Source organism: Eptatretus burgeri, chromosome 4 (genome assembly GCF_056783735.1).
Source record: "Eptatretus burgeri isolate ZD-2024b chromosome 4, Ebu_testis_v1, whole genome shotgun sequence".
Lineage (NCBI taxonomy): Eukaryota > Metazoa > Chordata > Myxini > Myxiniformes > Myxinidae > Eptatretus > Eptatretus burgeri.
Window position 1 is genome coordinate 43,133,360 of NC_140964.1, and position 25,000 is coordinate 43,158,359.

Consider the following 25,000-nt stretch of genomic DNA (forward strand, 5'->3'; position numbering starts at 1 on the left):
ATGAATGTTCGCATACGCGTAAGTCGTCACATTTCTCAGTCGTCACTTTTTTCTCGGTCCCGATGGTGACGACTTACGCCGAGTCTACTGTGTGTATATATATATATATATATATATATATATATATATATATATATATATATATATATATATATATATATATGTATATATATATGTATATATATATATATATGTATATATATGTATATATATGTATATATATATATATATATATACATACAAATACATAGTGGCCTGAGTCACTTTACCGTTCCCAGTGAAGCATTGTTCTTGAACTCTTTTAAAATACAGGTTTTATTTTGCAGTACTTGCAATAATTAGTCATTGCATCTGTATGTGCTCCATCATTCTTCTGAGTCAGTGTTTCCGCATACCATAGCAGGTGAGCGGCGAGGGCAGAGGGGAAGGGACGGAGGGAAGTGCGAGAAATTTATCAGGGGTAAAGTAACTTTCGGGCTACCCTGTATATACATATATGTACATATATATATATATATATATATATATATATATATATATATATATATATATATATATATATACATATACATACATATCGGTATACATATGTACACATATATATATATATATATATATATATATATATATATATATATATATATATATATATATATATATATATATATATATATATATATATATATATACACACATATAAAAACATCTACATATTATTTCTGTTAAAGTCTCCGTGTTATTTGACGTATCTCCTCCAAAACTGCTGGACGGATTGTCGCCATTTTCGGCATGCGGGTGCTCTGTGGTCTCATGAACAGCATGGGCTCTGTGAGATCGTGCCAGATGGACAGGATTGGGAATTTTGGCCGATTTTCCAATTTTTACGTTCGTTTGCATGGTGACGTGTGACGTCACCGCTGAGAGGCGTAATTCCGTCATGACATCATCGGTCATTCGCTGACGTCATTACGTCGATATTCCCGTTCGGTCGCCATCGCTGAACTGTTGTCCGGTAAGTGCTGCCATCTATCCAAAAAATATGAACTCGAGTGAGGGAGTACTCATTGCATCAAACACTGAACATAAACACAACTGATAATAAATAGTAGAGCTCAGAACATCAGCAATGGTTGTCATGTTTCAAAAATCTTCTATATATTATTTTTGTTCACGTCTGCGTGTAATTTGACGTATCTCCTCCAAAACTGCTGGACGGACTGTCGCCATTTTCGGCATACAGGTGCTCTGTGGTCTCATGAACAGCATGGGCTCTGTGAGATCGTGCCAGACGGACACGTTTGGGAATTTTGGGCGATTTTCTAATTTTTACGTTCGTTTGCATGGCGACGTGTGACGTCACCACTGAGAGGCGTAATTCCGTCATGACATCGGTCATTCGCTGTCACCATACATCTGTCGTCGACAGACCGTCCCCACCGAAAGGCGTAATGCCACTCCAAGAAAACAGCGTCTGCAATGTGAAACCCTCTGCTGCACATGCTGACTACCTCAGAAGGTGAATTTGACACAAAAAATGTCACAAGAAACATTGTATTTAAAGTAAAGATTTATTTAAAAAAAACATTATTTCTGTGAACGTCTGCATGTAATTTGACGTTTCTCAACCGCCATCGTTATCTGTGTTGTCTTGCGTGATCTTCAAATTAAAGCATGCAGCGGTGTTCGATCGTCGGATGTGCGCCAAATAGGTGCCGTTGATTGAAATTTGCATTCTGATTCTCGGTCACCCTCCACTGCTCCTGTTCAGTCTAGGGCTAGGCCCATATCATGTTAAACTTGCCCCATCAGATGCCAACCTTCCAGTCACAATGCAGAGTATGCAATTTCCACTTATACTCGCATACTCGATGACCATAAACAAATCCCAGGGCCAAACATTTGACAAACTCGGAATTTACCTCCCAGCCCCTGTGTTCTCCCAAGGCCAACTACATGTTGCCTCTTCACGTGCAAGAGGTTACTCCTATATATCTATCAAAGTGGATAATAATTCCTCACAAGGACTATTCAGCAACAAGACACTCACCCAAAATGTCATCCACAGGGAGGTCCTTCAGAAAACTAAGAACAGGTAACCACAGTGCATCAATCCCGAATGACACTCTCCCCAGCTTCCCATAACATCAACTATTATGCCTCATCCACCTTTTGCCACCCATGCCACTCCGTGCGGAGCACGTGTATATATCTTCTTCTTTCGACTGTTCCCGTTAAGGGTCGCCACAGCGGATCATCCGTATGATCCGCATAGTGATTTGGCACATGTTTTAGGCCGGATTCCCTTCCTGACGCAACCCTGTTCACCTCTTACGACACAGGGATATGGTACACCTATTTTAACCGGGGTAAACACCGGCCCAGTACACTGGTACTCACTTCGCCGACCTCGAAAGGATGACAGGTTGAGTCAACCCCCTGGTGTATTAATTCAGTGGCCCAACGGGGCTTGAACTCAGGACCTTTTGGATCCCAAGCCGCTGCCCTTCCCACTGTGCCAACACCAGGCTCGTATGTATGTTTATGTATATGTATATGTATATATATATATATATATATGTATATATATATATATATATATATATATATATATATATATATATACACATACATATACATACATACATACATACATACATACATACATACATACATACATACATACATACATATATCTTCTTCTTTCGGCTGCTCCCGTTAGGGGTCGCCACAGCAGATCATCCGTCTCCATTTCGCTCTATCCTCCACATCTTTCATTGACACTCCAACCACCTGCATGTCCGCCCTCACCGCATCCATGAACCTTTTCTTTGGCCTTCCTCTTCTCCTCCAACCTGGTGGCTCCATCCTCAGCATCCTTCTCCCGATATACTGCGCTTCCCTCCTGTGCACATGTCCAAACCATCTCAATCTCGCCTCTCTCACTTTGTCTCCAAACCGTCCTACCTGCGCTGTCCCTCTAATATACTCATTCCTTATCCTGTCCATCCTCGTCCCTCCCAACGAGAATCGCAGCATCTTTAACTTTGCCACCTCCAGCTCTGCTTCCTGTCTTTTTGTCAGCGCCACCGCCTCCAAACCATACAACATAGCTGGTCTCACTACCGTCTTATATACTTTCTCCTTCACTCTTGCAGCTACCCTTCTGTCACAAATCACTCCTGCAACTCTTCTCCACCCACTCCATCCTGCCTGCACTCTCTTTTTCAATTCTCAACACACTCCGTTACTTTGGACCAGCGTTTCTCAACCTTTTTACCCTTGTGGAACCCTTGAAATAGTTTTCATGTCTCAGGGAACCCCTACATAAAAATTATTATATACCATTATTAATATCTTTTTTATTTTTTTTATCTTTTATATTTTTATCGTAGTTCACGTGGTAAATATAATATATTTTTTTCCGGATACCTTGTTTAAGGAAAAAATGACCCCCTTTTTGTCAAATTTATTGGCAATGAAAAAAAATACTGCTCGTTTATGAGACCTCGCACCGAGGTTTTATTTCACACAAAAAAAAATTTTTGTTTTAAAACGTCATTTTTGAAAGTGTTTGTCAACTCCGAGTCTGTTTGACAATTAAAAAACACACCTCATGTAATTTGATCAACAAAACTTAAGCAAATAAAGCTGAAGCAATAAATGTGATAAATAAAAAGCAATGTGATACACAGAGATATAAAAAGAAATTAAAACCGATAACTTGTATTCTTAGTGATAATTCGGATGATATACCTTCTCCCCAAGATTTGGATAAATCAAAAAAGAACCTCGTTATCTTTGATGATTGTGTTAATGAGAGAAACCAAACGGTAATGGACAGCCACGACACAAGAGGGAGACATTCTTCTTGTAATTGTATTTATCTTAATATACTTTCAACTTCCTCGTCGTTCCATCAGAAACAATGCTAATACTTTTTTTCAATTCAATAGATTTTAACAATTTTTGGAGAGATAATTGTTCTACATTATGTAGTAAAAAGGAATTTGGGGATTATATGAAGCACATGACTGAAAAATATAAATATATTGTTGTGAAACAAGATGAGATATTAAGGGATATATTTTTTGTTTCATAAACAATTACATATATAAATGACAACTAATATTATAAATCTTGTGGGTAAATCTACATCTGGAAAAAAACTTTCATAAATCAAGGTTCTTTTATAGTACAAATGAGAATATTGTAGATTTACTTTAAAAACACCCCGTGATACACCTTGTATCAACAACAACTAGAGCAATAAGACCTGGCGAAGTAAAAGGTGAAGATTATCACTACATTTCAGTGGAGGAACATATGCAACTGAGGAATGAAGGCCAAATATTTGAGGAGGTTTCTCTTGGTACAACAAAATATTCACATTGTAAGGGTGAGTTAAAGAAACTAAAATCTGGTGGTCTTGGGATATTAGAAACTAATCCAGAAGGAATGAGACAAATTATTAAACATCTGAATGAGGTTAAGATTTTATCATTCGGTTTTGATGTTGATCAAGAAACTCAACGCAGACGTATGAAAAGCAGAGATACAATATTATTGAAGAAGAAATTACAACTCGTATTAATGTTAATAAATAATTTGATGAAATATTTAAAGAAAAGGATTTCTTTAAACACATCTACTTGAATGATGAAGAAAAGGAAAATTTCCCTGTTGATCTTTACAATTCATTAAATGATATTTTCCAATAAATAAATGGATGCGAAAGAAAGAGCAAGAAGATTTAAGGAACATCAAGAGTTGGTTTCAAAAGTTGTAAAACAACAGGAAGACAAAAAGAAGAAACGCAGACAGAAACTAACGGGTGAAGAAGCATTTGAAAGAAAACAAGATACATTTTTTAAACCACTTTTAAAAACTTCCCAAGAAAATTTTTTTGATGTTTCCACAGTTCCCACAATAGAATATACTCCTCAAAAACTTCAAATGTTAAAAGATTTCAGTCAAATGATGGAGGAAGAATAATAGCATATAGGAGAATTAGAATATGATGATGGATTATTTCAACAACTGGAAGAGATTAATCAACCCCCTGATTATATTGTGAATGCTCTTCAAAACAATGAATATTCAGCGGAATCAAAAACCAAAGCAGGACTCATTCCAACAGAACAACCAGCAATATTTGATCTTGTTCAAGAAAAGGTATCGATATTTAATGATGAATTAAGGTTCTTGAGTTCTGCTCAACCTCCTGTTAAACTTACTCTGAGATTAATGTTTCTTCTCAGAAAAAATGGAAGACAAGGTTCAACTATGAGGGATGAATCAAAGTATATTGACAAACCATTGATATGAAAAATAATGATGATAGAGTATATATTGATCTGCTGGACTCTGTTAATTATAGGGTTAGTCTTTCTGGTAAAAGTAGGAAGAACGAGAAGGAGAAACACAGTATTCAGGCTTTAAGTATCCTTGGTTCAGGTGTTAGTTTTCTTCCAAATGACCCATCACAATTAGTTAATCGACTGTTATTGTTGTAAGGTAGTAAGAAGGCTGGAAATAACAATTGTTTTAATGAAGCATCAGCCATTTTAAACCAGTTGATGAACATGAACATAATTAATAAATACCAATATAAAGACATTTTATCTCATATTAAATAAGATGAGAAACACAATCCTCAGTTTCAATTTCACAACAAACGACCACACATCTTCATTCCCATACCCACTACAACTTGACCCAACAAAAGAATATGAGGCATATTTATTGTCCATGGAAACTTATAATACCTTATTTAAGATAAACGAGAAAAATAACAAGTTTAGTTATAATCCGGGAAGTGGATATAAAACGATAATAGTTTCACCCGGAGCATACGACATTTCTCAAATATCTTCCGAAATTGTTCGTCTTATGAAAGAACAGGGTGATGAACCAAAAAATATTGTTATAGATATTCAAAAACATACTTCAAAATCAATGATTAAACTTAAAAATAACTATAAGGTTGATTTAACAATTGATAAATAATTCATTTAGTGAGTTATTGGGTTTCTCCTCAAAAAAGATTGAAACGAAATGGACGTTTTACAGTGATAATGTCATTCAAATATCCTCAGGAATAAATTCGGTATTAATTCACTGTGATTTGATTGATGGTGCTTATAATGATGGAAGAAGAACAAATACAATATTTTCATTCAGTGCATACTCAACCCCAATTGGTTATAAAATCAATATGGAACCCAAAAATCTGGTTTATCTCCCTGTGTCAGGAAAAACCAAACACAGAGTAAATTTTAGGATAACCGACCAAGATAATCGTATGATTTCTTTTAATGGAGAAGTTATATCCATCAGAATTCACCGACGTGAAGTTTTCCAATAAATAAATACAATGGTTATTGTGAGGAAACACGAGTTGGGAAAATATAAAATAATTACAGGGGATGGGATGTTCCTTTCCCTACACTACAAGGGTGAAGGTATGTATCTTGGTAGAGGATACTATAAACCTAAGAGACAAAGGGGTGTCGGATATCAATTTAGAGGAGATGGGATAATTGATACTCTAATGGGTATAGGTTCAACTATTCTTAAACATAAAGCCCGAATTGGTTCAACTGCTCCTGCTGTGGGAAATGTAGCAGGTGCTATAAAGAGTATAAAAGATGCCCAAAAGGAATCTCAGAAATTACAAGCAATAAAAGAAATTTAAAAAGGCAAAACTTAGTTGTCTACCCAAGAACGACAGAAAATAATTCAAATACTTGGGTCAGGGTTTCAAAAGTTTTAACATCTTTTTTCCGAAATAAATACAAGTATGGAAGCAATTGATAGCATCTATGATTTGGATGATACCATTGTCATCTCAAACTCCACTAAAAAAGAAGATTACTTCAAGGTAAATGCAACAACTGGAACAGACTGGAATGCAAATGGTACAAAAAGTTTTGAAATAAATAATCAACAAACCTATTTGAATTTCTCCGAAAGTTTCTTGTTGTGTAAATTTAAATTCACTAAGGCTGGGAATAACACAAACGCTGCACTCGTAAATTATTTCTTCTGGAAAATGTTTGATAGTGTTCGTTTGTACATTGGAACACAAGAAGTTGAAGCGGTTGATCATGTCTCTGCTCTATCTGAAATGATGAAATTTACACTATATTCATTCGGTGATAGAATGGGAAATGGGGCTGTTGAAGGTTTTATTCCTGATATGTCAACGGGAACAAACACATACCCTGGATATAGTCAAAGGAAAGGAATGTATAATGATGATGCAAAAGCAGTTAATAGTTTTACTGTGGCAGTTCCTCTTAAAGGTATATTTGGATTTTGTGATCATGATAAAGTTCTGTATGGTCTTAAAATTAGATTTCAACTACAAAGGAATGATGATGAAAATAGATTACTTTTTGGTGTTGCTCGTGCTTTTGGTGCTCAGAATAAATTTGTAATTGATGAAATGAGTTGGTGTATTAGTGAATATACTCCTAATCTTAAAACAGAAGAGATGTTGAAAAGAAGACTTAACTCAAAGAAACCACTCAATGTATCATACCTTAAAAGACTATGTCAACACGTTAAACTGAATCAAACCACTTGCACATGGAATTTGGGTGTTCTGTGGAAGGAAAGCCACGATATCTGTGGATCATTTTTTAAAAACCAGATGGTGATTCTGCTATTGATAAGAATAATGCATTGAGTGATAATGTTAAGGTGAAACAACTTCGTGTTTCTCCAGATGGAACATTTTATCCACGAGATAAATTGGAAATTAATTGGGGAAAAAATGATTATGCTGAAGCATGCAAGTCTTACCAAAAGGTGTGTGAAAGTAATGGAAATAAAGAACCTATTTTGGACATGACAGCATTTAAAAGTTTGTATACAATCTATGCGTTTGACCTGAGTGCTCAAAAGGAAACTATAAAGTCTTATTGAGTGGATACTTCCCTATACATTGAAAGAGGAGAGAATGAAGAAGTTCATGCATATTGTTTATTTTGGAAGAAACAATTACAGATTAATACAGATCATGGTGTGATGATTAGTCTCACATAATTTTTTGTTAAATAAATGAGTGGCAAAGTACCAACTGGGGTATATGCTCATCAAATCAATCTTCATAAACTATCATCTTGTGTTCAAAATGAAAAGCCTTGTATTTTTAACGTTAATACAATTCAGAGAAAAGGAGCAGCAAGAATTGATGTTTTGCTCACAAGAGAACAGGTTAAAATCTTGAACGATACTGGCTCACTTAAAATTAAAATGTCAAAACCAATGTTGAAAAAATATTCAAGAAGAGAGACGAGTAGAGGAATTCTCCCATTTCTAATTCCTTTATTTGCTGGTTTAAGTGCGGTTGGAGCATTGACGGGTGGTATTTCAACAGCGGTGAAAGCTTCCAACGAAAGGAAGGCTCAACTCTGGGCTCAAAAATAATTGGAAAGACAGAACAAAGAGTTGGAGAAACAAATTAGTGGAAGTGGTGTAAATGTAGATTTTGCTGAAAAACTTGAAAGTCTGCCTGAAAAAGCGAGATTGTTAGTTGGAGATATGCTTTCTTCTATCGCACAAGCAGGTGTAAAATTAACTAAAAGGGGTAATGGATTATATATTTCTTATAAATAAATGAGCATTGATGAGTGGTGTAAAGAATTTGGAAAGAATACAACATCAAATTTACAACTTGTCAAATATTGTAAGAAATTAAAAATTAATAATGTGGTTATTTGTATGAGAGATGAATTAACAAATGTGCCTAAACTTACAAAGAATATTATTATGGACTTCAAAGATAATAATGGGAACGGTTCTCATTGGGTTTGTATTTTTAATAGTCAAAACAAATATTATTTTGATAGTTTTGGTCTTCCACCACCTGTTGAAGTCATAAAATTCTTACAGAATGGTGTTAATCAAACATTTCAAGTCCAAAAATTAAATTCCAAGTGTTGTGGTCAATTATGTCTCTATGTGTTATTTCAACTCAACAACAACAAAAAAGACTATTTTTAATCTAATATAAATGACATGTTCGTAAAGATGGTTCTATCTTTGGTGTATCCCAAAAACTGGATATTGATTTATCAAACTTATTACACAAAGGCACAGGCTGAACAACAGAAATATAGTATAACAAAAAATATTAATATGAAAAATGCTTATAAATTAATAAATTATCCAAGCCCGACTGACGCGAATGACTTGGTGAGATTAAGTGATTTATCACAATATATATCCTGAAATAAAATGGCCGTGTATTCCAAAGATGCAGAAGTGTTGATTTTATCTCCAGGTCATACCGAATTCACAGTTCCAATTAAAATATTTTTTTTTTATAAAGAAGGGCGTATCGTTTTATGAGAATCGAACAATGGGGGTATAATTGGTCATTTAAAATTGACCTAGAAGACCCGGAACAATTAAATCAGTCTTGTAAGGAAGAATATTATCCACTTGGTATGGAGAATGAGTTTTGTGGAGCCACGATTAGTAAACAACAAATAAAAGAATTTAATAAGGGTAAATGTAATAATGGTTTTGCCTGAGTTTATATCATGAAAACAGAAAAAAACAGGATTATAGATAATAAGTAAGGAAATACAAAATGATTTAACTATGGGGAGGTGTTTCGTGTCATAATATTATTCTGTCATATATTTCTAATACATAAATGACAGCAAGAAGGCTTCAAGAAAATTATCATTTCTGTGTCCAAGAATACCTTCAAGAAAAGGGTATTCGGTATTATAATAAACATGTTCTTCAACATAAGAATGATGCATTTTAAATAAAATATTGGCTTTATACTGATGTTGTTCAACCGACAACTTGAGATTTAATTAAAATGTTAAATAATGAAAAAATTATATAGTTAAGAAAACGTAAGGCTCTGAGAAAATCAGAAGAAATTTTATTGGCTTCCTGTTGTAAAAAAATTATTTTGGATAGAGGAATAACAAGAAATCCTGATGAATATATGTATGATATTCTATGGGGTGTAAGTGATTCAAGGATAGTAAGGGATGAGGACGGAGTTGAAGAAACTGAGACAGAAGAAGAGAGGGAAGAGGAGGAAAAGGAGAAGATAGAGGGAGGAAAGGCAGAAGAGAGAGAAGGAGGAGAGGGAGGAGAGGGAGGAAAGAGAGAATAAATAAATATGAAAATATGGAAACCAGTGAGATTAAAAAAAGATTGGGTGTATTTCAGAAAATAAATAAATCTTAACGTACCGAAGAGGAAAACAAAGAATTGACAAGTCTATTAGAAATATTTTCGACAAGACTATTGACATCGTTTTCAAGGGAAAGATATTGACGTTAATTAAAGTTTTTCATTATTTTCTTAAATAAATGGAGGAGAGAGTGAATACATTTCTGAGGATTCTTTATGGTTTAAAAATTAAGATTCAAATGTGCATGTTGCAAACTAAAATGGTTTTTGCACTCTGTCGGAATTTTTCTCATAAATAAGTGAGTTATTGTGTCAAATGTAAAAAGAAAACTCGCACTAAAAAATCTCATATTTTAAAAGTAAAAATAATCGGGTGATACAAAAAGGTACATGTTCGGTGTGTGGTTCAAAAAAAGAGTCAATTTATCTCCAAACACAAACGTGGAGGAGATATACAAAAGTTTTTATCAGGAAGTAAATTTACAACCACTGGAATACCAGGGGAATTACATCTACCAGGGTATTCTTTCTGTGGTCCAGGCACAAACTTGGATAAAAGTTTGATGAGGCAGACAATCCTATACCATGGAGTAAACCCATCAATAGGGATGATGAAGTGTGCATGAGGCACGATATTGATTATGGGAATACCACAACTTTGGAAGAAAAGCATGAAGCTGATAGAGAAATGTTGTATAATTTGTCTCTGATACAAAATCCAACCATGAGAGAAAAAGTTGATAGTTTCATCATGAAGAATATGATCAGTACTAAACTGAAACTTGGGCTTGGAAAATCAAAAAACATATAGGCTCTAATGATGTCATTAAGACTGAAGAACAATTAGCTGATGAATTACATAAACCAATATTTACAAAGTTTCATAGAAGGAAGGTTTATTCCAAGTAAGTTGATTATATCTGGTCTGCTGATTTGATTGAACTCAATAATGATAAGGAGTACAAGTATGCTTTAACCGTTATTGATTTGAGGAGTAGATATGCGTGGGTTGTCCCTTCAAAAAACAAAACAGGTAATACTCTGATGTTTGCCTTTCAACAGATATTTTATAGAAGTAAGAGAAAACCTAAAAAATTGTGGACTGATGAGGGGAGAGTTTTATAACAAGACATTGATGAATTTTCTAAAAAATAACATATTTCTAATACATAAATATACAGTACATTATACAGTACCTCGAATGAAGGAAAAGCCGTTGTTATTGAGCGCTTTAATCACACTTTAAAAGAGAGACTATATAAAAAAATTCACACAACTCGGTTCTCAACAATGGTCATCTTTTATTCAGGATATTGTAGATAAGTATAATGACACGATTCACACGTCAACGAATACGAAACCATCAGAAACATTGACAAAATTAAAATATGAAAAAGAGATTAATATCAGAAAACCTAAGTTCAAAGTTGGTGATATCGTAAGAATATATAGGTGGAAATCTCATTTTGAAAAAGGTTATACAAAGCGATGGACAAATGAACTTTTCAAAATTGTTGATGTAATAGATACAGTTCCTTGGACTTATAAGGTACATGATTTTGAAGGGGAAGAGATTTTAGGTTCATTTTATTCACAGGAATTACAAAAGACAAAACTAAGCAGATAATACTCATGGGAGCAATAGGTTGGCACTTCACTCCCCTCTACTATACACCTTTATGGACACTCGAGGACCAAGTCCGAGGTGTATAACAGGTGGCATCTGCCGAGGGTTAAATTCAAAAATATATATAATGTGTGTCAAGGGGGACGTTCTTAGATCTGTGAACCCCAAACACAGAATCCTCAACTGAATAGTCAGTCAAGGCTTAACGTGTGTGTGTGTGTGTGTGTGTGTGTGTGTGTGTGTGTGTGTGTGTGTGTGTGTGTGTGTGTGTGTGTGTGTGTGTGTGTGTGTGTGTGTGTGTGTGTGAGAGAGAGATAATATAACAGGGGGCATAATCAACCCCATCCCTAACGCACCCTTACCCTCACATTCAAAATCACAACCCCAACGCAAACCCACCCTAACCCTCACATTCAAAATCTCAACCCCAACCCTCACCCACCCTCACCCTCACATTCAAAATTTCAACACCAACGCAAACCCACCCAAACCCTCACATTCAAAATCTCAACCCCAACGCAAACCTGTCCTAACCCTCACATTCAAAATCTCAACCCCAACCCAACCCTCGCCCAACACAATATCTTTTTTTTCAATACGTATTTCAACAATATATATTTTTTATGTTTTTTTCTCTTCTTCCAATTCTGTCTATTAAGGCTTTCATGTTTGATGAAGTAGAAAGGGGGAGTAAGAACCTTCCTGCATCTTCTTCCCAGAACTAACAATATATATATATATATATATATATATATATATATATATATATATATATATATATATATATATATATATATATATATATATATATATATATATATATATATATATATATATATATATGTATATGTATTTTTTCTTCTTGCAATTCTGTCTTCTCAGGCTTTCAGGTTTGATGAAGTAGAAAGGGGGAGTAAGAACTTTCCTGTACTTTCTTCCCAGAACTTTCTTGATTTTGCTCTCATCAAGCACCATCCAACAAAGAACCACATCGATCGGTTGAGATCCCCAAGAGGACTCTTGGTAGAAACCACATTTCAAGTCTCCAAAATAAACCCAAGTTTCCAAGGTATAACCACTTTCCTGTTGAGTTTCCAAGATATGTATCGCATTGTGAGTTATCAAGCCAGAACCCACATTTCAATTCTCCAAAATAAAACCAACTTACAAAGTCTCCAATGAATAACTCATTTCCTGATTTTTTTCAAAATTTGTGAGTCTCCAAGTTAGGCTCCATATTTAGAACCATCTTGGCAGAACCCTTTTCCCGAGTCTCCAAGGTAGTTATTTAAACCATCAAGGCAGAACTCATTTACTGATTTTGAAAAAAAATTTGAGTCTCCAAGGTTGGCTCCATATTTAGAACCATCTTGGCAGAACCCTTTTCCCGAGTCTCCAAGGTAGTTATTTAAACAATCAAGGCAGAACTCATTTACTGATTTTAAAAAAAATTGTGAGTCTCTGAGGTAAAACTTATATTCTGGTTCATCAAGGTATAACTTGTTCAGTGGGTCTTGTCTTGATAACTCACAATGAGTACCATTGATGTAAAACTCTTTTTCAGGATTTTGCGGGTCTCCAAGGTATAACTCTTTGGTTGGGTCATCAAGGTCGAGCTCATTCTGTGGGTCTTGGTCGCTCACAAGGTCTTCAACCAAACCAACAATTTTGTCCCAAGTTGTGGCAAAAGCAGTATTTTCATTTCGTATTTCTGATACAATTTCCTGTGAGAGAAAATAATAATGTATTAATTAAGTGATTTAATTATTAAATGATTATATGCTTAAATCAAACTCTGTAAATAGGAAAATAAAATCTTACCTCAATAGATGAGGTTTGAATCCAGTTCATCAACTTGAAGGTTTAGTTCCATACAAGTAGTAGAACTCCAAGTAACTCCAAATTCATCCCAATCAAGCTCAGCACAGCAGTCCATTCTCAGTAAAAGTAATAATATGTTTAAATTCAGTCTGGGTTTCAAGCCTTTAAATAGAAAGACTGGTGGGTGTGGTTTCCTTTGGAAATTCTGTAAAATTCTTTGGAAAAGAGATTAACTGGAAATGATGTAAGAGTCGGTGGTCCTACAAAAGTGGGCGAGGCTTAAGAAAAGTGATCGGAGCGTAGGAAAAGTGGGCGTGGCTTTAAAAGGGGCGTGACTTATGGAAAGTGGGCGTGGCTTATGCAAAAATAATCTGAGGCTCAGGAAGTAGTCAAACAAGAGCATTAAGAGAAGTTTATCATTTTATCTCTGCTCAACAAAGATATTTAGACCAAGAACTGAGTTCCAAAATAATATTTGTGAACATACTCGATGGTGATGAATGTAATAGGAAAATTAATTTATTACCTGAAGTAAAACATGGACAAATATTCATTGGCTCACTCTTTCAATGGAGTGATAATATAAGAGAAATGTTGTTTTAATCAGTGTCTCAATGGGACAGAGATCTTAATTATAATCCCAATTTAGGTCAGTCCCTTAAGTAAGTCCCAATTTAACATTGGGGAGGGGGGGGGGTTGAAGGATGGAGGAGGGGAAGGGGGCAGAGATTAAACTCCTGGTTTGAGCTTTTGAGTCTTGAGACAGTTTTTTTCAATTCATTTGTATTATCCCAGTCTCCTATTTAGGGGTTTAAGGGTTAAATAAGAGAGTCCCCCCCCCCCATTCATTTGCATGGGAGAGGGGAAAATGGGGAGAAAATCGGAATCCTGTTTCGAGCTTTTTAACCTTAAATCAGAGTTCCCCCTTTTCCCCCATTCATTTGAATGACTGCACTAGAAACCCCATTAATCTACTACTGTCATACTCCATTGCATTTTGTTGGATTTCTTGTGATGTCACAAAGAAGAATTTGATCCCTCCTATATTCTTCTCTGCCCACTGGAACATCTCTTCAGCTGTCAGAATCTGATTCTGTCGAGTGGCCAGCAAACTTGCCCTTGCAACAAGGCGCTTCACAGTTGCTCCAATCCCATCACATTACTCCATCTTGTGGTGTATGTCATAACTCATGACTTCAAATAGTGAACTGCAGGACATGTTTTTAAAATTAAAACCCAAGCATATGTTTGGATTATCATTACAAGAATTTATTTTTGAATACGAATTCATCATGAATTTGAGAATACGAATGAAAAATTGACACTTATAATTCTTAATTTATGAGAAGAATAATCTAAGTTGTTACATGCCCCCTGCACATTCACCATTTTTGGTCAAAGTGGCATTTTCAACTTCCTTCAGATAGAAATATATGCATTTATCAGGCATTCTGATAACAGATCCTTAAATTTCATATGCCAGTTTATAAATATCTGCAGTATCACTTTGCAAGAGTGTTCAGTTTCAGATTTATAAGCTCATGAATAATTTAAAAAAACGTGCATGTAAATAAAAATTTATTTTAATATGAAGCCATGGGCCTTCGATAAAATTATTTGGTCAGTAGACACATCTTATATGAGGCAATCTTCATAAAAAAATTAAGATCCTAAACCCTGAGCCACATGGTCAAACCAGGGGACAAAATTGGTCCATTTTAGAGCCCTCGGAGGAGAGGACTTTTGGTAAAACTTTTATAATTCATCACCTAACTGTATTATCCCAACAAAAACGTATCTATGGATAGATAATGACCCTATAATGACTGTGTTATGAGGAAAAAATTCTAATAGTCCATGAGCCAGGTGGCCGATTTTTGAGGTTTTGGTATCGAGCGACTGAATAAACGCCGTTGTGATTTTTGGGTGGCCTAATGTCTCAAGTATTCAAAAAAGTTGAGGGGACCTTTCAGATCAGTAGCTTAATACCCCTACGGCGGCCATTTTTAAAGATGGCCACCATATTTTTTGAAATCCATATAAGCAAATTTAGAGTACAATTAGTCAACTTTGGGTTAAGGTAGACAGACTTGTGAGTGCTCATTTTGTTTGTTAGAACCTGCTGAATCTTATGATATGTGGTTTGTTTAGTTTTCTGCGTTTCTGAGCTCGGCATTGAACTTTGTATGTGAAAATTGCGACTATTTTGTCACATTTCATCAAAATATGCAGAGAACTTCCCTCACTACATCGTTAAAACTATTGTTCTGGTGATAATTTTACTTTGGTTGAGTCAATATGGTTCTTCTGAATCTATAGAATGTGTAGTATAACCCATGTGAGGCCATTATCCCACTGAAAATGGATATATTTTGGAAATTCATTTTCGTGTATTGACTGAATTTGGGATAGGGGTAGTTGCAGTTCATAATGAAGTCCACTCACCATGTATCAAAAGTTTACTCAGATTGGTATTTTACTTCAAAATACCCACTTTTAACAAGGTTTGCACATTTTTCTAAATTTGCTTTAACCCTTTAAGACCGAAAATATCCCGCAAATACGTTTTTTTTAATAGCCTGTGAATAAGTAATTGCACACGTACTCAGAGTCAGAAAATGACAAAGAATAATCCCACAGGTATAAAAGTAGTCATCAGTTAGTTACAAGAAGAACCATGGATTTCCTATTGTCTGTTTTGAAAATTCAGTTCTTTCTGGGACCCCCTGTACTTCTTAATTCACCATGCTGCCACCATGTGACGAATTGTTTGACATAACTGTACATTTCCTTCACTGGGATAAGGGAGAAGATTCTCATTGATTTTCATTTATCTATCTGTTATGTTCATTACATGATCCCAAAGTTTTTCACAAGTTAGTATCATCTTTTACTCATCAACCCCCCCCATCCATTACCATATAGAGGCCTAGAGAAGTGCACACTCACAATGTAGCAGTGGTCCTATAGAAGTACACATGATATACATACATACATGCATACATACATGGTGCTGCTCTTGTAGATGCAAATGCTTAGAGCCTGGGGTAAGGGGGAGCGCAGTCCCATCACTCACTTGCCTATGATCCCATTCTTCATTAAAAACTGCAAGGGGAAAATCCCTTTTTCAGATGTTTGCAATTTGGGGTTTTCAATCCGGCTGGTGTACCATTTTCGAAGTTAAAAAGGAAGCGATTAACCAACTACTGTGGAACACATTGTGGCCTATAATTCAGTTGACGTTCTATCTTTTCAGGTCCCATTTTGAAAATTTCAAAAAGAAGACAGAGCCATACGTCATGACCGATTCTGAGGAAGACTGCAGGAAAACGAAGCGCCCAAGAGTCGAAAAAGCCAAATGTGCAATATGTGAGGAAGAATTTTTTGTGGATGAACTTGTTAAACATAAAGACATTGCATCTTGACAAAGACTCTATGAAATTGCTAAGATAAGACATATTGAACCTATTTTGAGGATTGCTGATGCCAATCCTCCATCCGCACCGGATAGCCGTTATCATAAGAAATGCAGACAGACTAACGCATATTAAAAATCTGAGAAAAATTCAGGGTGATCTAGGTAACTTGAGTAGTGAGCCTAGTTCTGTTCAGCGGAGGTCTTCACGCCAGTCCACAGATGCTGCGGACAAATTGAGTGTCTATCCAGAAGTATGCATCTTCTGCGAGAAAAAGACAAAGTAAATTCAAGGTTCCCACACAAGGGAACCGCTCATTCAGTCCTCAGAACTAAGGGCTGATGAAACGGTACGTGATGCCGCTATTAGGAGATGTGATGAGAGAATCATTGCCCTCACATCCCGTGACATTATTGCTGCTGAAGGGCACTACCATGCCACCTGCTATAGGCGTTACACAGTCAACTCAAAACGAGACCAATCAATGGCACCAAAGACCGCATCGCAGTCTGCAGCAGGCGACGATGGCTATGCCAACGCTGCGGGAGTCACACTGGAGAAGTTATATTCGTATGTGCGTTGTAACATATTGTTCAATCCTCGCCTGGTTTCCCTGGTAGAAATCACAGCAAAATTGGAATTGTTTTTCATTGAACAGGGTGTTGAAATGAGAGCGTCCACAAAAAAGAATTTACGCAGAAATCTTGAGGCTGAATTCGGTGACACCTTGCACTTTTTTGAAACAGATCACAGAGTGTTTCTTAGACCACATAACCTTAAAACCGATGACATTGCATCTGAAGTTATCCGTTTAGAAAAGTGAATTCAGCTGTACAACCAAGGACAAGACTGTGTCCAGTTGATTGAAAATGTTGCAATCATACTCAGGGATAGCATCAAGGGTAGCATACAAGAACAAATGTGGCCTCCACACCCTGAAGAACTGGACAAATCATACATTGAATTGCCAGAGTGTCTTATGACATTTTTGAAGGTGCTCCTGGGGGGTACACAGCGCGACGCATCTGACCGAATCTCTCGGCTGTCATGGTCATTTGCGCAAGATATCCTGAATGCTGTGACAAATGCGCAGGTTGTCACACCTAAGCATGTCCTGTTAGCTTATGTTGTGAAAACATTGACAGGTAATGTGGAAGTCATCAGGACTCTCAATAGGCTTGGTCACTGTTGTACCTATACCCGACTTGAAGAAATTGACACAGCATTATGCGTTGAGAAAGTTAGTCGAGGTGATGATGGCATTCCCAAAGAAATTCATCCTGGTGTCCCAACTGTTTTAGCCTTTGACAACATTGACAGGAGGGAAGAGACACTGAGCAGAGAAGGAACAACACATCATGTTAACGGTATTGTGATGCAGCTTGTGTCTTTAACCTGTGCTCCGCAGAGGCAAGATGAGCCAATCGTTTTTAAGCAGGAGAAAAGAAGAACAATTGCGACAGTTGGTGATTGTCTGCCATTGTATGGAGCAGGCCAGAGAATGGTTCCACCCCCACTAAACACCCCAACTTTGTCAATGCCATTCATAGATGCATCCACAAGTGCTCACCAGCGAAATTACATTTGGCTTCTTGTGCGGATGCATGATATTCACAACCAGATCATACCATCATGGATTGGATTCAATATCCAGACAAGGGACAATGTTTCAGTATCCAAGGACACCATTGGTTACCTGCCAACAATCAATGCCCCACCTTCAGATCTTTCAACTGTGCAAGAGATTCTGTGCAAATCAGTGTCCATTTGCCAGTCATTAGAACTTGACAAAATATGTGTGGTAATGGACCAAGCTTTGTATGCCAAAGCTACAGAGATAGCTTGGAAACACCAGTTGAAATTCAAACGTATTGTCTTGATGATGGGAAATTTTCATGTCATCTGCAATTTACTGGGCATAATTAGCTGTTTGGATCTGCTGGACTGCGTGATCTAATGGATGAATCGGGGATAATAGCAGAAGGGTCAATTGAGAAAGTCTTATTGGGTCAGCAATACAACCGAGCTGTGCGTCTTCATAAAATCGTTTATGAAGGGATGATGCGACAGGTTTGGTCAGGCTTTTTAGAGTGGTTAGACAACAGCCACCATGATGATCTGCACACGCTTGATGAAACCTTTCGATGTGTGGCTGATCTCCACGAAAATATGTGCTCTGTTACACTTGAATCACTTGAGCAAGACATGTCTTGCCAAAGGATACTTCATCTTTTTGAGGTATACTTGGGTGTTCTGCGTAATGATAGAGGTCCTATTTCCGCATTCTGGATGACGTACATTAATCTGGTGGAAATATTACTTGGTCTGATCAGAACCGATCGTGAAGGCGATTGGTATCTTCACCGAGCATGTATTCGGAAGATGATTCCATGGTGTTTTGCAATGGACAAAACCAATTACTCGCGCTATCTTCCAGTTCACAATGATCAGATGATGATGCTCAATTCTGTTTGCCCTGATCTTCACCAACATTTTCTCAATGGGGGGTTTTCTGTTCAGCGCAGCAGTGGAAACCCATTCGGGAAAATTGCTGAAGACCAAACCCTTGAGGAAACTGTAAATAAAGACACACAAACTTCAGGTGGAACCAGAGGGTTTAGCATGAAGCATGGGACCGTGTCTCGGTACTACCTCACTGCAGAGCATAGGGCAGAAGCCTTACGTCAACTCAGGGAACTAATTTTCATCCAAAGTTTCTCAGGACATCAGGATCTGCAAAGATCTCGCATCAGTAAAGATGAAGCGGACGTAAAGGCTGTGCAGCAAATGCTAGAGAGTAGCTGGATGAATCCATTTGACGAGGGATATTCCGATCTGGTGAGTATTTCTACTGGGCTCATCGCTCCACCCGATGTCTGCAAAGACTTGCTCAGTGCACAGGAGAAGGGGGAGGAGGCGTTTATGCGGTTTACTTTGAAATTGGAAAGTGGAGAAGGTTTCTATGAACCTATAAAGAGACTGAAGCTGAAAACATTTGCTGACCTACAGAAAGTAACAACTGTGAAAACACGAGACAAAGAGGTAGTCCTGAAAGCAAACAACCGGCTCTTTGGTAAAATGATCCTTATTTCTGAAAACAGAAAGCTGGATATGAGAGATGTTCTTTCATATCCTCCAGGACAAAAACCATGGCCATTGGCTAATGGGGATGGCACATTAAAAAAGACCGACAAAGCCAGGCTTGGGAATCATATTGAGAAAGAGGCAGCGAAGGTTGACCCACCATCAGATCAAACGGCCACGATAATTGATGGCATGGATTTAGTTCAGAAAATGAATGGGGGCAATCACACATTTGCTGAAATGTCACAGAGGATCTTGAACTACGTACTCAACGAGGGGAAGCGAAGCAGCAGAATTGATGTTGTGTTTGATAATTACAAGGATAGTTCGATTAAAAAATGCGGAGCGGATGATCCGAGGCTCTGCTGAAGGCATAGTCTTCAAAGAGATCCGGGCGGGCCACAGGATAAAAAATTGGAAAAGGTTGTTGTCAAGTGGGGAGAGTAAGAATAATTTCATCGAATACTTGTCAAGTCGTTTGAAGGATCCATCATGCCAAAACAAACTCTGAGACACAGAACTTTTCGTCACATCAGGCGAAAAATGTGTACGGATGGAAAGTGACCGGGTAGAGGAGGTTTCCGAACTTGAGTGTAGTCAGGAAGAAGCTGATACGAGGCTGATTCTGCACTGCAGACATGCTGCTTATTCTTTTTCGAAAGTGATGGTTATATCAGAGCACATTGATGTCCGAGTACTCCTTCTTGGATTTCATCTTGAATTGGGAACAAGGGTACTGCTGAGACGAGGAAAAAAGAACAAAATTCGCATTATTGATATCAACCGCCTTGGAACAATTCTTGGAAAGGATGTGTGTAATGCTCTGATCGGACTGCATTCCTGGACGGGCTGCGATACAGTCAGTGCATTTGCAGGACAAGGAAAAGTAAAGTCGTTGAACAATATTCGGAAAGATGAAAGCTGTCGGAGAGTGTTCTCTGACATTGGTAAAGACTGGGAGCTCAGTGATGAAACATTTGCTCTTGTTCAGGCATACACATGCAAAATGTATTCATCGAATACAGAGATCAAAGAAGTCAATGCAGTCAGATATGAACTGTTCAGGTCCAAACGGGGTGAAGTGACAACAGGACAATTGCCACCTTGTCGGGATGCGTTGTATCAGCACACTAGAAGGGCTAATTATTTATCAGGCTTCCATATGGAGAAGTCTGGAGAACAAGCCGGATGTTCCAAAGCCAACTGATTAACATGGTTGGACCGTCACTGAAGGGGATGTTGCAATTCAATGGCTTACCATCCGACCTGCACCAGATGTTGTCCTGTCTTTGTTGTCTTGTGATTGCTCCCAAGCGTGCAAGAAAGGCACATGTTCATGCACAGACAATGGTTTATTGTGCACACCGGCTTGCGAGTTAAAGGAGTGTGCTAATTGGAAAGAGGATGAGGATGAAGATGATTTCACGCAAGACGTAGATGACAGTGACGATGATGGTGATTTGTGATTTGAGAAGACTGTTTATTGCCACAGGCCTTCCTGAAGCATTATAACCAACTTTCTAGAATCAAGATAGATGCTAACTTCACACTAAAGTGGACTTTTTGTCAAGCTTTCAATTCCTGGGTCGTTATAAGTATTTTCAAGAATGTTTCACGAAAACTCAGCCAAAATACCTCATTTTTCGGATATATTTGTCATTTTTTTTACAGAAAACGACTTGCAGAAACCACTTTTATTTCACCTGAGAGGAATTTGCATGTAACTTCGAGCAAAATGATCCCAAATAAAAGGTTTTAATCCATTCCAATGATGAGTTATTATATTTTAGTTATCTTTCCCAGTTTCGTCGGAGGGAATGGTGGCCATCTTTGAAAATGGACGCCCTAGGGGTATTAAGCGACTGAAATGAAATGTCCGCTTGACATTTTCTGACATCTGAGATGTCAAGCTACCCAAAAATCACAACGGCATTTATTCAGTCACTTGATACCCACTTTTCACCTGGCTAATGGACTAAGTTGTTCCATATTTTCAGGAGGGCTACTATAGTTTCACCTTATTTTAGCTCGTTTTGGCCCAAAAGCAATATTTAGCTTCCTATAGAGTGAGGAATATGCATCCCAGAGGCTACCTGATGCCATAATTGAAAGATTTGGATGCCAGTTTGTAAATATTTGCAATATTAACTTTCTGGAGGAGTCCATTATAAAATTATAAGCCCCTGAAGTTGAAAAAAAAAATGCGTTTTCACATTTGGCATTTTAAGGGGAAAATTTCAAAGGTCTCTCGAGATAGATATTTTTTAAACTATGAGGAATTGAAAGCTAATCTTTTGCATGGTGGGTAGAGCCATATAGATCTACATTTAAGAATTTTTCCAGCAAAATCTGAGGAGGTGACCTGGGGAGGTTTTTGAAATTTAGGTGAGTTGGCACGGAATGACCCCACTCTTTCTTCCTTGGATACACTCTCCACCACTTCATTTAACTCACTCCAGAAATCTTGTTTATACTCCATCTCACACCCCACTTGCGGGGCATATGCACTGATGACATTCATAATCACCCCTTCAATTTCCAACTTCACACGAATCACTCGGTCCGACACTCTCCTGACCTCCAATACCCTCTTGACATAATCCTCCTTCAGGATTACCCTGACACCATTTCTCCTCCCATCCACACCATGGTAGAACAGTTTGAAACCACCTCCAATGCTCCGAGCCTTACTCCCCATCCACTTGGTCTCTTGTACACACAGTATGTCTACCTTTCTTCTCTCCATCATATCAGCCAACTCTCGCCTTTTGCCAGTTATAGTCCCAACATTCAAAGTTCCAACTCTCACCTCCACACTTCTCCCCTTCCTCCTCTCCCACTGCCTCTGGACACGCCTTCCCCATCTCCTTCTTCGCCCGGCAGTAATAAATTTCCACCGGTACCCTGCTGACCAACAGTACCGGTGGCGGTCGTTGGTAACCCGGGCCTCGACCGATCCGGTATGGAAATCCGTTTTATGATCCGCATAATGATTTGGCACAGGTTTTATGCTGGATGCCCTTCCTGATGCAACCCTGGTCGCCTCTTACGACACAGGGATATGGTACACCTATTCCAACCGGGGCATTATCATGTATATATTATATATATATATATATATATATATATATATATATATATATATATATATATATATATATATATATATATATATATATATATATATATATATATATATATACACATATATATACACATATCATGTACTATCATATACTACTATCGTCATGCAATGTGTGTATCATACAATATCATGTGTGTATCATACAATATTGTCAGGTATGAATGTCAGGTGCGACTATTGATTGGCCACATATGGTCCATATTGAAACATTTGACTCATTTAAACATTTGGCAATTGCATTAATCAGGTGTCTGGATTCAAACCATTGTCCTGGCTGCTTCAAATTGTGTTCCCAAGCCTTTTGTCTTTGCTTTAAAATGTGTTAAAATGTATTACAAGCAAGCCAGCCGATGTCCTTGTCCGAGCAGTCTGGTCGGCTGTTTATGAATTCCAGTGCAGAGAAACGACAAAGGCTGTAAAACTACAAAGGGTTTGCTGCTGTTTATGAATATGTGCCAGCACTCTCTCGAAGCCCGAACCAGCCCAACCCGTGAGAAAGATGTTGGCTTGCCAAACTTCCCATAGGGTGAAGGGAGGGGGCAAAAACCCACTTTCCCATTTGTTTCTTGATAAAGACTGTTGCTTTTACATGGAAATAGAAAAAGAGATTAATGTTTTGAGTGTACGTACAACTGAGATTTCTGTATCTTTTAGCATGTCGTTTGGTGCGAAAAACATATAATGCAAGTTAAATGCTTCTATGAGAACCTTTGTGAGTCTTATTGAAATACATGAGCCCATGACGTTTATTGATTGGTGTTTAAATGATGCTTTGTTTGTTTCGGAGTGTTGAGAGCAGTTGAACTATGCAATGTACGATTTTGTCTCGTGGAGCTTTGGAAGAACTTCAACCGAAAGATTGGACGATGGGGAGAACCTAGATTGGGGTGATTGGGCATTCAACACATGATCATGAAACTACCCCCTTCCTGAGGAGATAAGATGAGCAATGTGGGAAAAAAGAAAAGAAAAGAAAAAAACCCACTGAGGAGAAGGTTGGGGAAGACCGAGCGTCACCGTTTTGTGATGCCAGGCCGGCCAGGCAAGCGTGGAGGAATAACCGTGGAATTGCTGCTCCGCGAATACATCGTGACCTTACCGTGGCTGCTTCAATGCACAACGAAGGCCCTGAAGGTCCACACGTCGAGTCCTCTGCAACATGTGTTCAATGGTGCGGGTGGGGGCTCGTGCAGCCGTCGTGACTGCATCAAACGTGCAAAGCTGGCTTGGTGAATCATACCTGTTGCAAAAACAGCTGCGACAAGGGCCCAAACTCGGCTGGAACTCTGGGTCACCTCTCTGATCCGTTTCATCACCTTCAACCCAGCGTCGAGCCCAAGCTCTTGCCTGCCAAGATCTACCTTCTCTTCAGCTCAACAGAGTGCTTCAACTATGTTTCCCGTTGAGTGCGCTATTTAAAATGAAACGCACACGCTTGCCTGGGACACTATTGAAATGGTCGTTATATGAGCATTCGCTGCCATTGTTAAATTGAACTTGTGTAATGAATATCTTTCTCTTCCAGGAACAGGGTATGGTGATCATGGGTAATATGATTTTGGGGTTTCATAAATTTAATTTTTGGGCTTTAAGTCGAATTGGCTGTCAGTGATGTTTTTCCTTTGCTCAAGAGTCTTTGAATTGTGTCATTTGCTTTAAATATGGCTAAATGTGGCCAAGGGGGAAATATCAGGTGTGACTATTGATTGGCCACATATGGTCCATATTGAAACATTTGAC

General features: G+C 37.7%; 1 protein-coding gene across 10 annotated transcripts in view; it reads left to right on the forward strand.

Annotated features, from left to right (window-relative positions):
* The window catches only part of LOC147027911 (uncharacterized), a 94,722-nt gene extending 71,527 nt beyond the window's left edge, over positions 1-23,195 (forward strand). For 9 of the 10 annotated variants that reach the window (XM_085877718.1, XM_085877709.1, XM_085877712.1 and 6 more), the window contains 2 exons: positions 12,737-12,863; positions 16,872-23,195. Coding sequence is in view for 9 of the 10 variants with exons in the window: in XM_085877709.1 (XP_085733835.1) it covers positions 18,988-20,484 (1,497 nt within the window). In the remaining variant the exon portion in view is untranslated. Of the gene's footprint in view, positions 1-7,729; positions 7,813-12,736; positions 12,864-16,871 lie in introns of all 10 variants that reach the window. The other variant, XM_085877710.1, reaches the window with a different exon arrangement.
* The last annotated feature ends 1,805 nt before the right edge of the window (positions 23,196-25,000 follow it).